The sequence below is a fragment of the Panthera onca genome, chromosome E2 (genome assembly GCF_046562875.1).
Source record: "Panthera onca isolate mPanOnc1 chromosome E2, mPanOnc1 haplotype 2, whole genome shotgun sequence".
Lineage (NCBI taxonomy): Eukaryota > Metazoa > Chordata > Mammalia > Carnivora > Felidae > Panthera > Panthera onca.
The window spans coordinates 26,571,402-26,585,039 of NC_138353.1; the positions used below are offsets into that span (position 1 = coordinate 26,571,402).

General features: G+C 42.4%; 1 protein-coding gene across 1 annotated transcript in view; it reads right to left on the reverse strand.

The window, feature by feature from the left end:
• The window catches only part of N4BP1 (NEDD4 binding protein 1), a 50,126-nt gene extending 36,979 nt beyond the window's left edge, over window positions 1-13,147 (reverse strand). Inside the window, exon 1 of the mRNA XM_060650820.3 lies at window positions 12,724-13,147. Within this exon, the coding sequence (XP_060506803.1) occupies window positions 12,724-12,921 (198 nt within the window). The 5' untranslated portion in view covers window positions 12,922-13,147. The remainder of the gene's footprint in view (window positions 1-12,723) is intronic.
• Window positions 13,148-13,638: the final 491 nt, after the last annotated feature.

Genomic DNA, 13,638 nt, shown 5'->3' on the forward strand with positions numbered 1-13,638 from the left:
TCATATAGCAAAATGCTTTCTATTATTCTACCTTCTACAAACTCAGCTCTTCTCAACTCTACTGTAATGTTTCAAGAATCCACACAGAAGCTCCTGGCAACCTGTGCCATTGAGAACGTAGATTAAAAAACAAACAAAAAAAAACACAAAAAAGATCAAAGTAGCTATTCAAGAGTCCGCAGGTTTGGGGAAAGGTTTCTCGACACCACAGTTCACCACCTACTATCTCTTATTACAGGCACACATGTAAGGGGCTTTGTCAGCTTGTCTCCTGGTCACATATGGTTTGAAGCAGCTGATTCAAAGTGTAGAAGGAATAACATACCTGTAGAGCACGTAACAGCAAATGACAACTGACAGCACAGGTGCAAAAACAAATTTAAGGAAGACATAATGGCTAAAAGCCATAGCAACTCAAGATCAGCTAGGATGAGCATGGCTCTAACACATTCTGGCAGCTGCCAGGAGCATAACTGCACCCTGGCACAACATAACAGAAGATACTCAAGTGGACCACAAATCATGGAAGAAAAAGAAACCATACAGGCAAGGAAGCTCTTGATACATTATAGAGAGAGTTCCAAAACGGTTCAGACTAGTAGTTCTCATCTCTAGTTGCATACTTCTGGATTCTAAAGATTTCTTATATTTAGGAGACTCTTGAATAAATGGTGCTGTATATCATCTCTAAGAGAAAAGAAAGTAGGAGTAATATGATTTTTAGACAATGATACTTGAGTCCTACAGACTATGTATAAGTTAGAAACACCTTACAAGCCTTAGAAAAAACAAGCTTTCTTTTTAAAGCATTTTAAATATTTATTTATTTTTGAGAGAGAGAGAGAGAGAGAGAGAGAGAGAGAGAGAGAGAGAGAGAATCTGAAACAGGCTCCAAGCTGTCAGCAGAGCCTGACACGGGGCCCAAACCCACAGACCATGAGATCATGACCTGAGCCAAAGTTGGACACTTAACCGACTGAGCCACCCAGGCACCCCGAAAAAACAAGCGTTTTTAATATCATTAATCTACAAATCTGTAACAAGTCCATTTAGGTCTCTATCTGGCTATCTATATTAACAATATTGCTATAAAATTATTAATAACCATATTAACCATTTTCCCAATGCACTTCTAACATCTGCTTTTTGTTCCATCTTTCTCTTCAATCTCATTTCTAAAATGTCTACCAAGTTCTTTCCCAGGAGGGGTGCCCTAACAACCCCGAAGGGAAGGACTTCCTGCACACTCACTCTGAGTATACTTCTGGAAACAGGACCAGAGGCCACACTCAGTCTCTACCCTAGACTTCATCCCCATTACACCTGTAAATCTCTGAAATTCTACAGCTTCCAAACTTTCAGCATTCCTGATGAATTTATTCTTCATTCTTACCCAAATAATGTCTTCAGGTCCCAAAACTTCATTTCTGTCACTCTTTTCACTCTCAGTAAAAGAAATTATTTCATCAGAGCTCAAAGGCCAACATTTGTGAAGCCCTTCAACTGCTTCTCCTTTTTCATCTAAAAAATTCTACCTTTCATGAATTCATTCTCCTTCCTTCTGTTTCAAAGCTATGCCCCTTTCCTAGGTCTTCATTCATCACTCCCTTTTTACTCATCCCTGCCCACCTACAAACCTGTGTTGGTTTCCCTGACCCCACAGAACACTTCCTGTAGCCCCACTGCCTATGCTTGGGACTGCTTCATCTCTGTCTTCATCTTCACACTTTTTTGAAAAAAGTAGCTTAAACTCCATTTCACTGCCAACCCCTTGAAATCTGGATTCTGCTCCCATTCAAACTGAAATCATTTTCTCAAATGCCAACAATAACAATTAATGTCAAATGCAAAGGGCCCTTCTCTGCAATCTCCTACTAGGAATCTCTGTAGCACCATATCATTGACCAGCTTCTCCTTGACAAGTTATTTCCTCTCCAAGCTTTGAAGATACCACTAGCTGTCTACTTCTTATCTTTCACTACTTCCCTAAATCCTTTGCTATCTCCTACTGCACCTTAAATGTATGCCTTCCCCAAGGTTCCATCCTGGTACACCCCCCTCAATTATACTCACACACTCTTTAGGTTCCAACCGTAACTTTTACATCTATGGTGATAATTCCAAATTTCCATCTCTAGCCCTTAATACTGGAAAGGCTGCAGACAATCCATCCCCTCCTGGGCACTTCTACTGGACTATCCCACAAGTGTCTCAAACTTAATTATATGAATCAGAGCCCACTTGTCTTTGGTCCCTTGAAATTGAAACACAGTTGCCTAGATTCAAAACGTTCTTTTCTTCTCATCACATGCAATTTTTGACAAATCTTGTCTCATATGAATATTACTGCAACCAACTCTAAACCCTTCTTTCTGTTGCCAGTCTTACTTATCACACTACACTCCTTAGGACACCCTCTATCACATAACACCCCAGTGACGTGTGAAAGCACACCAGTTTCACTTCCTTACTCAAAAACTTTCTAAAGGTCCTCACTGAATACAACTAATCATTCACGATCCTCATAACCATATCCAAAGTCCTCTGTAGCTTGGATTTTGGTACATTTTCTAATTTTTGCAGCTTAATTTAACATTTCCTTCCCTACACTCATCCAAAAATCACATTCCAAAAATGGGGTGGGGGAGATGTTAGTGTTTCCTACACACAACAGTTATCTCATTATTTGAACTACATCATTTATCACAATTCTACTAGATGGTGCGGGGACTGGCCTTGGTTATTTAACATAGCAGTTCTCAACCAGGGATGATTTTGCTCTTCCTGGGGGCACTGGCAATGTCAGGAGACATTCTGGTTTTTAGAACTGATGGGGTGCTCCTGGCATCTTGGGGGCAGAGGTCAGGGATGCTGCTAAACATCCTACAATGCAGAGTACAACCCCCCACAACAAAATATTCTCTGCCCAAAATACCAATAGTGCCACTGTTGAGAAACCCAGAACTAATCAATAAATGTCAAAACAAATACACGTTCAAACAAATTACGAAGTTTGAGAACACAGGTTGACATCCAGCCTAGTATCAACGATGTGGGTAACACTGTAAGAGAAAAGTGGCCAAAATGACCAAAAGCGGGGGTAAGGTTCCATTTTAATAGTCTGCATAATGTTAAGAAAAGTTTTAAATACTTAAAAAAAAAATGCTTATTTACTTATTTTGAGAGAGAGAGAGCACGCACGCCAGCCAGCATGGAAGAGGCAGAGAGAAAATCCCAAGCAGGCTCTGAGCCATCAGTGCAGAGCCTGACGTGGGACTCGCAGAAATCAAGAGTCAGATGCTGAACTGATTGAGCCACCAAGCACCCAGTTTAAATACTTCAAATTAAGGCAAAAAGGATGGCCTTTTAATCATAATGGAGCACTCTCTTTGGCCCTCCCAAAGAGTATTTAATCTTCTGGGAAATTCACCTTTGTCTGGCACATTATTCATTATTCATTAAGGCCCAAACCAGGATGTTACATGTTAAAATGTAGATTTTTGTGGTCTACCAAAGATGTCAATTACCTTCATTTGGTAGAAAAAATGTGATTATACTATTCTGAAACATACAAGCCAATTTGTATCTAATCAAACAATTTTACTCCACTATTCTGTTTTTAATGTAGATAAATACTCAGATCTTCAAATGCTCTCTGAACCAGTTTTACATTCCTGCTGGTTCCTTCATTTCATGAGTTACCTGTCTGAAAGTCACATTTATAGTTGTTTTTTTTGTTTGTTTGTTTTGTTAATTTACACTTTGCCAGCTTATAGGACCCATGGAGATATCCAAGTGGACTCACCTGCTTGGAGCCGTGAGTGGCTCAAAAAGAGGACCACATAAGTTGTGTAAAACCAACCATGTCTCATTTTGGGTTCCAGCATGAATCCCAAGCAGGAAGAGAATTTTACCAGTGGTATTTCTTTGTTCTTTAGTCTTCTGATTTTGTTTTTGCTTTACAGTTCTTGGCCACATGTCCCTTTTTACACCTGCACCGGTGGGTACACACTACCAGGTCAGTTTCAACTATACCCTTAGTATATATGTACCTAGACTACAGGAATCTGATTTTACACTGTGACCATGTGGTGATCTGTCAGTAGATAATAGATCTATTTTCTGTTGGATGAGGCTAGAAAAAAATCTGGTTTTAGTCTTCTGTTTTTCTGTTTGTGTCAGTACACGTCTCTGCACCACTGAAAGAACAGCCTTTTTGAAATCTGGACCAGTTCTGTGTTTTTGGATTACTTTTGACCTGTAGCTAAGATTACGGAACATAAATGAAAGCTCTCTGAATGTTTGTATCTAGAAAATGAAAAAAGCCTTTATTTCTCATGGTGTGAGTGTGAAATATATTCCTACCTCCAGGGGTAGATAATTAGATTTTAAAATTTCTTTTTTTAGTTTATTTATTTTGAGAGAGAGAAAGAGTGCATGTGTGCAAGGGGAGGGGCAGAGAGAGGGGAAGAGAATCCCAAGCAGGCTCTGTGCTGTCAGGGCAGAGCCCTATGCAGAGCTCGAACTCATGAATCATGAGATCATGACTTGAGCCCAGATCAAGCAAGAGTCGGGAATTTAACCAACCCACCTAGGCACCCCTAGATGAAAAAGTTTCTTAAAGAACCTCTGTTCTAATTATAGAGAATTATAATTATAGAGAATAACAAACTTTTACATAAATCTGTATTCCTAGAATTCCAAGAATGTAATAAAAATAATCCTTAGGTCAGTTTGATTTGATAATTTTAATGCTAACTTAAAAACAAGTGTCCCTTTCCTATTTCATCAGTGTAGTGTACAATGCATGCATATGTTTTTTAAAAATAAGATTTTTTTTCTATGAAGAGACACATCTGAACTTGCTAAACTTTGCTGGTCAGATAAGGTAATATTACTAATGATTAGTCATATTTATGATTATGAAAAATACAAGCTTACATATTCAACTTGTAATATCAGAAGTTATATGCTGTTCAGCTGTCAGATTAAGCATAATTTCCAATAGCCTTAGTTAACTTTAAGACCTTGATTGAACTAATAGTAAATGGTTAACTAAGGGATACTCCTTAGATACATCATTAATTTCCAAATGAGTCAGACACCAAGTGCAGTTTAAACACATACACATATAGGCTTTCTAATATAACCAAGATGTCATTATGGCACCCAACAAAATGAACAGAAATTCCTTAGTATCACTAATTCTCAATCTATGTTTAATGTCCCCTTCCAGTTGTTCTGTTCTAATTATCCTGATTTTTTACCATAATTATAAAAATGTTTTACCTTGTCTAGTATTTCACTTGTATAGAATCATACAATATATATACTCTTATGGAAGTCTTCTTTCAGCATATCTTTGAGATTCATCCATGGTAGTACATGTATCAATTATGTGTTCTTTTCTATTGCTGTGCAGTACACCACTCTGAAAGCATTTTACCCATAAACTATCACTGGGGTTTCCCGAAGATCCCTGGGCAATCAGTCACAAAGATTTGTCTTTTATCTTCTAACAAGAAGGATGCTAAAATTAGCTCACTTCTTTGGGGGTACTGTATATCTTAAGTAGTTTAACACCATTAAGTTGTGTCAAATCATGATCTCAAGGTTTGTGAGATCCAGCCCTGCATCAGGCTCTGTGCTGACAAGACAATGCAGAGCCTGCTTGGGACTCTCTCTCCCCCTCTCTGCCCCCTCCCCACTTGTGCTTTCTCTCATCTCTCACAATAAATAAACTTAAAAATAAAAAAGTAAACCTTGGAAATTATTTAAGATTACAAAGGACACAACAAAAATTATAGAAACTGAGGAAATAAGGTAAAAGAATGGCTGCATATTTTTTCATTGTCATACCAGAGAATTGTTTAGGAGACCCAATCAAGGATTATTTCACATCTAGGGCAGTGATGTCCAATATAACTTTTAGACAAAATGAAGAAATGTTCTGTAACTGCACTGTCCATGCTGGCAGACACTAGATATATGTGGCCAACAAGTACCTGAAATGCAACTGAGGAAGTGAATATTTAATTTCATTGAACTTTGACTAATCTAAACAGCCACATGTGGTAGTGGCTACATTCTGGACAATGTAAACCCGGCTTCCAAACTATTTTTGTACAGCCTGTAGGGTGAGAATTGTTTTCATCTTCAAAAAGGTTGTAAAAAAGGCAAAAAAAAAAAAGTATAAGACAGATTCCCTGTATAGTCCACAAGGTCTAAAATATTTACTATGTATCTCCTTATTCATCAACTAAAGCAAATTACTAATTCTCTCAGCACTAAGACTGAACAAAACACCTTCTCTAAGTTGAACCTCTTAAAATAACAAATACAAATAATTCAGTTTCTTTAAACAAAGAAGTTTCCTTCGTTGTTTCCAAATAACATAACTTATTTTTTAAAAAACAGTTCTTTAATCAATTACTGTAAGGATTCCCCTCCCCCATAATTTTGTTTTTCAAATGCAAGCCTGCATACTTTATGCAATTATACATTAATTTAGTAAAAAGCCAACACAGAACATGATGTTGTCCTTGATTTAATTAAAACCCTACAATACTACTGGTAGAGAGGGAAGAGGAAACTACGGTCATAAGCAGTCACTTTGACCCCAGTATAACCAGTGTGAGTATCCCTTATTTCGACATTCTGGTATAACCCCAAAATATTAACCATAAAAAGAAACTGAACAAACCACCGTTTCTTAAGATGATTTTCACAACCATAGTGAAAAACACCATTAAAAAAAAATCATTCTAGGAAATGCAAAGAGGCCACCAACCTCTCCTTTCTGGTAAAATCAAAACAAAAACTCCAAGTCACTACCCAGTATTATTACATCTACAAATTATTTCCTCCATGAACAAATCAACTGTTCAAGAATTCATTCATGAAACCAGGTACCAATCTCTCTTAACAGAAAAGGAAATGAAACCATACAGTGTCCATTTTAACCCTATGAGTCAATGTAGGAAGTAATAGGCCACTTCTACTGGATTTCCATTTTCTTTACCCTTTCTCCTCTCTTATGCTACAAATACATTAAGTTAAAACTCAAAGTTGGATAAAGGATAATCACCAACTTTTCATATGACACTCTTACCCCTTCTTTTTCTCTCCCTCACAAATTAAAATGGGTCAGATGTTAGTCTACCTTAGCATAGTTTCTTGGGTGTACTGTAATTTCAATGTATAAGATTTATCAGTCCTCCAAATTATTCTTCTTAGAAGTCCATCAGATTGGTGTTCTGGCAACGGCTTGTGGTGGCCACTAACTGCTATGAGGTAATGCCTGAAATACCACCAACTGATGGGCAGTTGTGGTTAGCAAATTTGCCACCCTAAATGTTCATGGAGAAACTGTATAAGTAGCCATGCCATTGTCTGCATTACTCTTCTTTTGTTTATTAACCTCCAGGACAGGCTCCTGAATCAACCAACTAACTTTAGCACTCAAATCCCTGCTATGGACCTTGCTGACCGCATCAATGTATTATCTCCCGATGCTTCACACTTCCATCCCCTTTATCTTCTCACTTTTCCAAGCTGAAGGGAATACTTCTACTTCATACACAGACCACTGAGGCACTTCTTGGTTTCTCGGAATTCCTCCGTATCCAAGATTCTGATCTCTGCAATTCCTCCCTAATGACAACTTTTAAAATTTTCCAATACTCCCTGAACTTGCCCTATTTACATGATTCCATGAGTCTAGGAGAGGACAGGGCCTAAGGTCTTATTCCTTACACTGTTTACACAGTTCATTACGCCCCTTCTACCTTCACCTGCCAGAACCTCTCTGGCTGGCAGTTCACTAAAAGTAGAAGGTAAGTCTTGTATTATGTCTGGATTGTCGTAGCTAATGCTGACCATTCAGAAACATTTCGGGGGTCCTATCCTGCCTTGTTCAATTACACCTTAGATTACTTTAGTGCTTGGTGTGTTGGCTTCACCAACACCCAGAGTGGGGAAATCATCACCTGCTGGAGAATTCCTGGACCAAGTGATACTATAAATTCAGGCCATCTAACTTTCCCTGACTCTTACTTCAGTTCCAATCCTTTTTTGTTCTTTTCCAATGCACTTCCGAAAATTCTGCTGCGTCCACCCTAACATACACCACTGTCTTCAAGCTCTCACCCTCCCTCTCGAGGCAGGAATTGGTATTCTACTTTACTGAGACAATTATTAAAGGCCATTAAGGTGTTCAACTACCCTCTTCCCCAAATTGGGGGGGGGGGGGGGGGGGGAGTGGACAAAGCGTATCTTCACTCATCCCGTCTCTTGTATCTAAACAAGAGGTCCTAAAAAACTGAATTTGGTCCACTGACATGTTTTGTTTAGCACACATGGTTGCCTTTTAGAATATATACTTTTCAAAGAATATATTAATGCAAGATTTTTATTAAGATATAATTCACAGCATGCATGGTTTTTAAAACATAAATTAGTTGCCTCATAAAAAACCAAAACAGATTTCACATTACAAAACCCAGACCCCTGGCTTTTCTTGGATAATGAGCTCAGACATCATTGGGCCCATACTATGTAAGTGGCTAATACTAAGCACTGGCAGTTACCCTCTCCCACAGGGTACAAGCACCTTATTCACCAGTTCCTCCCTACCAACCAGCCACTTCCATGTACAGTCTCCCTGCCTGGACTCAGGGAGCATGGAATTTGTAGCTCCTAGAGCTAAAGGAATGTTCTAATTTCTCACTTTCTGGGCTGAGATCTCTTCGGCCTCCATTGCCTGACTCCAAGGATCTCACCAGGCATTGCATCCTTGATCTGTGAATGAGGCAGCATCTAGTCAGTACTTCCACTATCTCTCTGAAATTCAGTCCTCAGCCTTCTTTGATTCTGTAACTCCTGCCACCACTTACCTCAATCCCGTCCTGTTGGGCCCCTGTGTACAATGACCTCTACTGGTTTTTGTCTCTTTCAGACAATCTGGCCCTACTGGTAATATCACATTGCTACAAAAGTTGCTAACCACCCCCAATCTATCCTTGTATCATCACAAACCAGCAATGGACCACACTGAGGAGAACAAACCTGGGGGTATAAACACTCTCAGTGAAGACATTTCTTAGAAATGTAAATCTGATGGCATCACTCATGTTCTCACAACCCTTCCAGGAGTCTCTACTACCCGCCTGCTTGGTAAAATTCATGTTCTTCAACAGTTCCCCAAGTGCCTTGTGACTTGGCCCCTTTCCACCTCTGCCCATCTCCCTCCAATTGCCTCCTACACTTGGGAAATCAGTGATAAACTGGCACTATTTCATATCCCTGTGATTTTATACATGCTCTTCCCTCTGGAAAACTCTTGTTCATCCTTTACACACAATTTAGCAGAGCAACCCTTTCTCTCCTGTATTACTGTTAACACCTGGCACATACTTCAATAGTTAACATGTATCATACTATACTATTTGTTTCCATGTTTGTGTCCCCTACTAGGCTGTGAATTACTTGAGGTCTAGAGGCAACTGTTACTGTACTTCTTGGCACATAAGTTTTCTTCAAATGTTGGCTACCTGGCCTCACCAACAGGTCAAACTTTATCCACCATCCTTCCTAACATCAAGGCTTAAAACCTCTCTCTTAATCCCTACATACACTCAGTTGCCAAATCCCAGGGAAAACTTTTGTCACCCATCCATGTCCAGCTTGAAACAAAGTCTCTTCCACAAGTGGGTCTTCCTGCCTCCAAGTAGAGTTTCAGACAAGTCCTTCTCTCAAAAATCCTCACTGACTCTAAGGCCCAATGCCTTAACCTGGCATTTGGGTCCCTTGAGGCTCTGACACTTCCTACCAAGACACTCCACATGTTTTGGGGCTTCTAGCCTTTGCTCACAATTACCTCCATCTGGGAATCTTGATGACGCTTCAAAGCCCAGCTCAGGTGCTGCTTCTGCCAACAAATTTCTCCTCTCACAAAAGTGGCCACTTTTACAGAGGATGTGCCTTTTTTTTTTTTTAACCTCCCAGGATGTTGTCAGTTTCTACCTGTAGCCCCTTTCTCTCTAGCCAATAGACCCCTAACTAAACCTCATTTTCTCCCCTACTCTCACATGAGCTAAATGTAGTGATTTAACATTTTAAAATATTTATTTTTGAGAGAGAGAGTGCACATGCAGGAAGAGGCAGAGAGAAGGGGGGAGAGAGAATCCCAAACAGGCTCCAGGCCCAGCATGGAACCCAATGTGGGGCTCAATCTCACGACCATGAAATTGTGACCTGTGCAGAAACTGAGAGTCGGTCGCTTAACCAACTGAGCCACCCATGAGCCCCATGATTTAACATTTTAAAAGCAGGAAAACAAAGTAACCTGCCTGAAGAGACCCAGAATAGTTGTCCTCACCTTAATCAGAAGCTCTACCAGCTAGTTAAAAAAAATTCTTATTTACTCTTAATCTTCCTGGGGCGCCTGGCTAGTCAGCCAGTAGAGCCTCCTAGACTTTCGATTTCTGCTCAGGTCATGATCTCAGAGTAGTGGGATAAAGTCCCTTGTCAGACTCTGTGCTTAGTGTGGAGCCTGCTTAAGATTCTTTCTCCCTCTGCCCCTCTCCCCTGCTTGCACTCTCTCTTTAAAAAAAAAAAAAAAAAAAAAAAAAAAAAAAAATCTTCCTTCCCCCAAACCTTCTCCTCCACAACTTAAAATATTGATGTTGAAGTCTGCTTTCCTATTCTTAAGTTAATGGTTTCCTCTTACTCAAAAGAATGTAACTGTGGCATTCATCTCTTACCCATGAGTCTCAAGGGAAAAGAAAAAGAATTTCTTACAAGTGGGAGGATTGGATTATGAGTAACACACCTAGCAAACATAAAATGGGTGGGTGACACCTACTACCGAGATACTGTAAGACACACCTTTTCCAAATAGCTTATCCTAAACTGTGTCGCAGGACAGGCAACAGAACTGGAGTTGGGAGGGTCTAGCATAACATGCCAGGTTTTTCTGTACAGCAAAATAAGTACTTTCTACACTTGGGGTGAGTCTTGAGTAAAGCTGAACTGGGAGCAGGTGAAGCACACAGTAAAAGCAGTGAGACTAGTCAGACAACAGTAGTGGTTTAAGCTTGAGGGTTGCTATGGCAGAGAATTGGGAAAATAAGGTGGGACTGGATTAGTAAATGTTTTGTAAATCTCCAGGAGTTTGGAGTGAATGAGATAGGCAACAGGAGGCCCTAGCAGGTCCCAGGGCAAGAAAAGGATTTTCCCTGGACAGTTCAGTCTAATGCAAGGAGGGAGGGGGGAGGAGGGACTGGAGTGAGGGCAATGAAGTAAGGGAGGAGCACATACCTAGAATGAAGGTCTTAATAGCAGCAAAGGCAATGAAGAGGAATGAGTGCATGTAAGAGATTTCACAGAAGCATTAATAAGACTTAGTTATGTCACACCTTTTAGCCCTGGGGAGTGTGAAGAAATTTGGCAGCTGGGAGAAAAACAAGAGGGGACTCAGAAGTTAAAAATTACAAGTTAGGAAAAAAATTAAGCACAGGAAAGCAAACTTGATTCAACATCTAGAATGTAGTAAGTTATGCTATGGAGAAAGATCACACAGTTAAGTGTCCCCTCTCCTCCAAAGATATTAAAACAAAAAGCATTTAGGCGCTTTTTTTTTTTTTTTACATCTAAGAGGGAGTCAGGAGTCACAGCAGATCCAATTCTGAGAGCACTGTGAAATTCCTGAAGTAGGATGCCAGAAAAAGGATCATTTTGTTCCCAGCCAGAGGGCTCATCATTTGGGAGACAGGTAGCAAGAACAAGGGCCCTAAGTCTGAATCCTGGCTCCCGCACCTACTGGACAGAAAGACCTGGAGAAACTTGGATACGTGAGAAGGGGGATTGCGCTTTGCTAGTTTCCTGGCTCGGGGAGGAAGGAGAGTAGTTGAAGGTGTTGCGTAGGTATAAGTCTGAAGTGCTGATTTTGAGAGAAGGTGAGTCACCACTTGCAGAGTTTCAGTTTCTCCAGCTGTTAATTTAGAGAGAGGAAGATAATAAAATCGACCTCACTGGATTTTTTAAGGGCTGCATTAGGTAATCCTTATGAAGTGTTCAGCTTATGCTCGTCCTACGACCTATAACCATTAAATGTGTTCCTCAATACAAGAAACAATACTTTTTAACACTATTATTAAATATCCCTATCTCTTCTTGATCTTCTGCGTATTTTACTACTATTATAGTTTTGTCAGATTCTCAAAAGGGGCTGAAATCCCAAAAAGTTCAGAACCCCTGTACTGGAGGCCTGGGAAGAGAGAGGTGGCTGAAGTGGTGGACAAGGAGGCTGCGGGCCTAGCTACCAGGCCCTGCGCGCACCATCCCGAGGGCCGGGGGGCGGATAACAACAGGCAACATTCGCAGCGCGCTCACTCCGGGCCAGCCACTGCGCTCTGCGCTTTGCAATAACACCTACTCCAAACCTCGCGACAGCCCTCCGAGAGAGGTACTTTCGCCCTCGCCACTTTACAAATGGGGAAACTGAGGCGCTCCGGGATTGAACCGCTAGCCCAAGGTCACATGGATCGAGAGCTGAGAACGCGGGTCCATGGACTCTGGAGACTGCGCTCTTAACCACGGCGCTTCGCTGCGTACCCACACGGAGCAGGGAGAAAAGGGGTGGGGGCGCCCAGGGAGCCCGGCCGAGACGAGGCCCCAGGGGCTGGGCCGCGGAAGGAGGGCGGGGGCGGCAGCGGGACTCACCTTGGCGCTGTGCACCGCCTCCTGCGCCCCGCGGAGCTGCAGCCAGATGCGCGCGGGCAGCGGTTCCTCGGCCCCGAGCGCGCCGAGCACCGCCAGGCTCACGCCGAACAGGCCCTCGATGCGGCCGCGGCTCCGCTCCAGCAGCGCCGCCTTCTCCGCGGGCGCCGTGAATTCGTCCAGCACCGCCCGGGCCGCCATGGCGGGCGCGGCCTCCCGCGGCGGCGCCGGGGGCCGGCGGCGGCGACGCCCCCTCAGCGTGCTGCCGCTACACCCGAGCCAGTCAGGCGGCGTCGGCCCTTGCGGCCGCCTCGCCCCCGCCCGCGGCCCGCCGCCTGCCCGCGGGCCAAGCTACACCATACCGACACAGCCGCCGCAGCTTGGCTACTGCGGGTAGTGAACCCCTCCGCCCCTTCGCCACCGCCGCCGCGGGCCGGGCCCCGCTGCCGCGCATGCGCCCTGCCCACCTCCGTCATTGATGGTCGCCGCCCCCCAGTAGAGGGAGGGAAGGCGGAGGCGACGGAACTCTACGTCACGCAGGGTCGCCATGATTATTGAGGGCAGAGCGACGGCTGCGGAGAAGGGCATGGGCGGCCTTCTTTGGTGAGGCCCAACGCTTTCGGGGACTAGGTGGATAGTGAATCTTTGGTTTTATAGATGGGGAAATTGAGGCTCTGAACTAGTTGTTGGTATTGAATCAGTGTCACAAGGGATTTGGTTTGTCTTTAGACATCTTGAACCCCAAACTAAGGCTCTAGCAATTGAGTTTTCAAGCTTCTCAGTAATTAATAGGCAGATGGTTTTCCTTCTTTAGCTTCCTTCCTCCCTCCCTCCCTTCCTTCCTTTTTTCTTTTCTTCCTTCCTTCCATCCTTCATTCCTTCCTTTCTTCCTTCATCCTTCTCCCCATTTGTCCCACC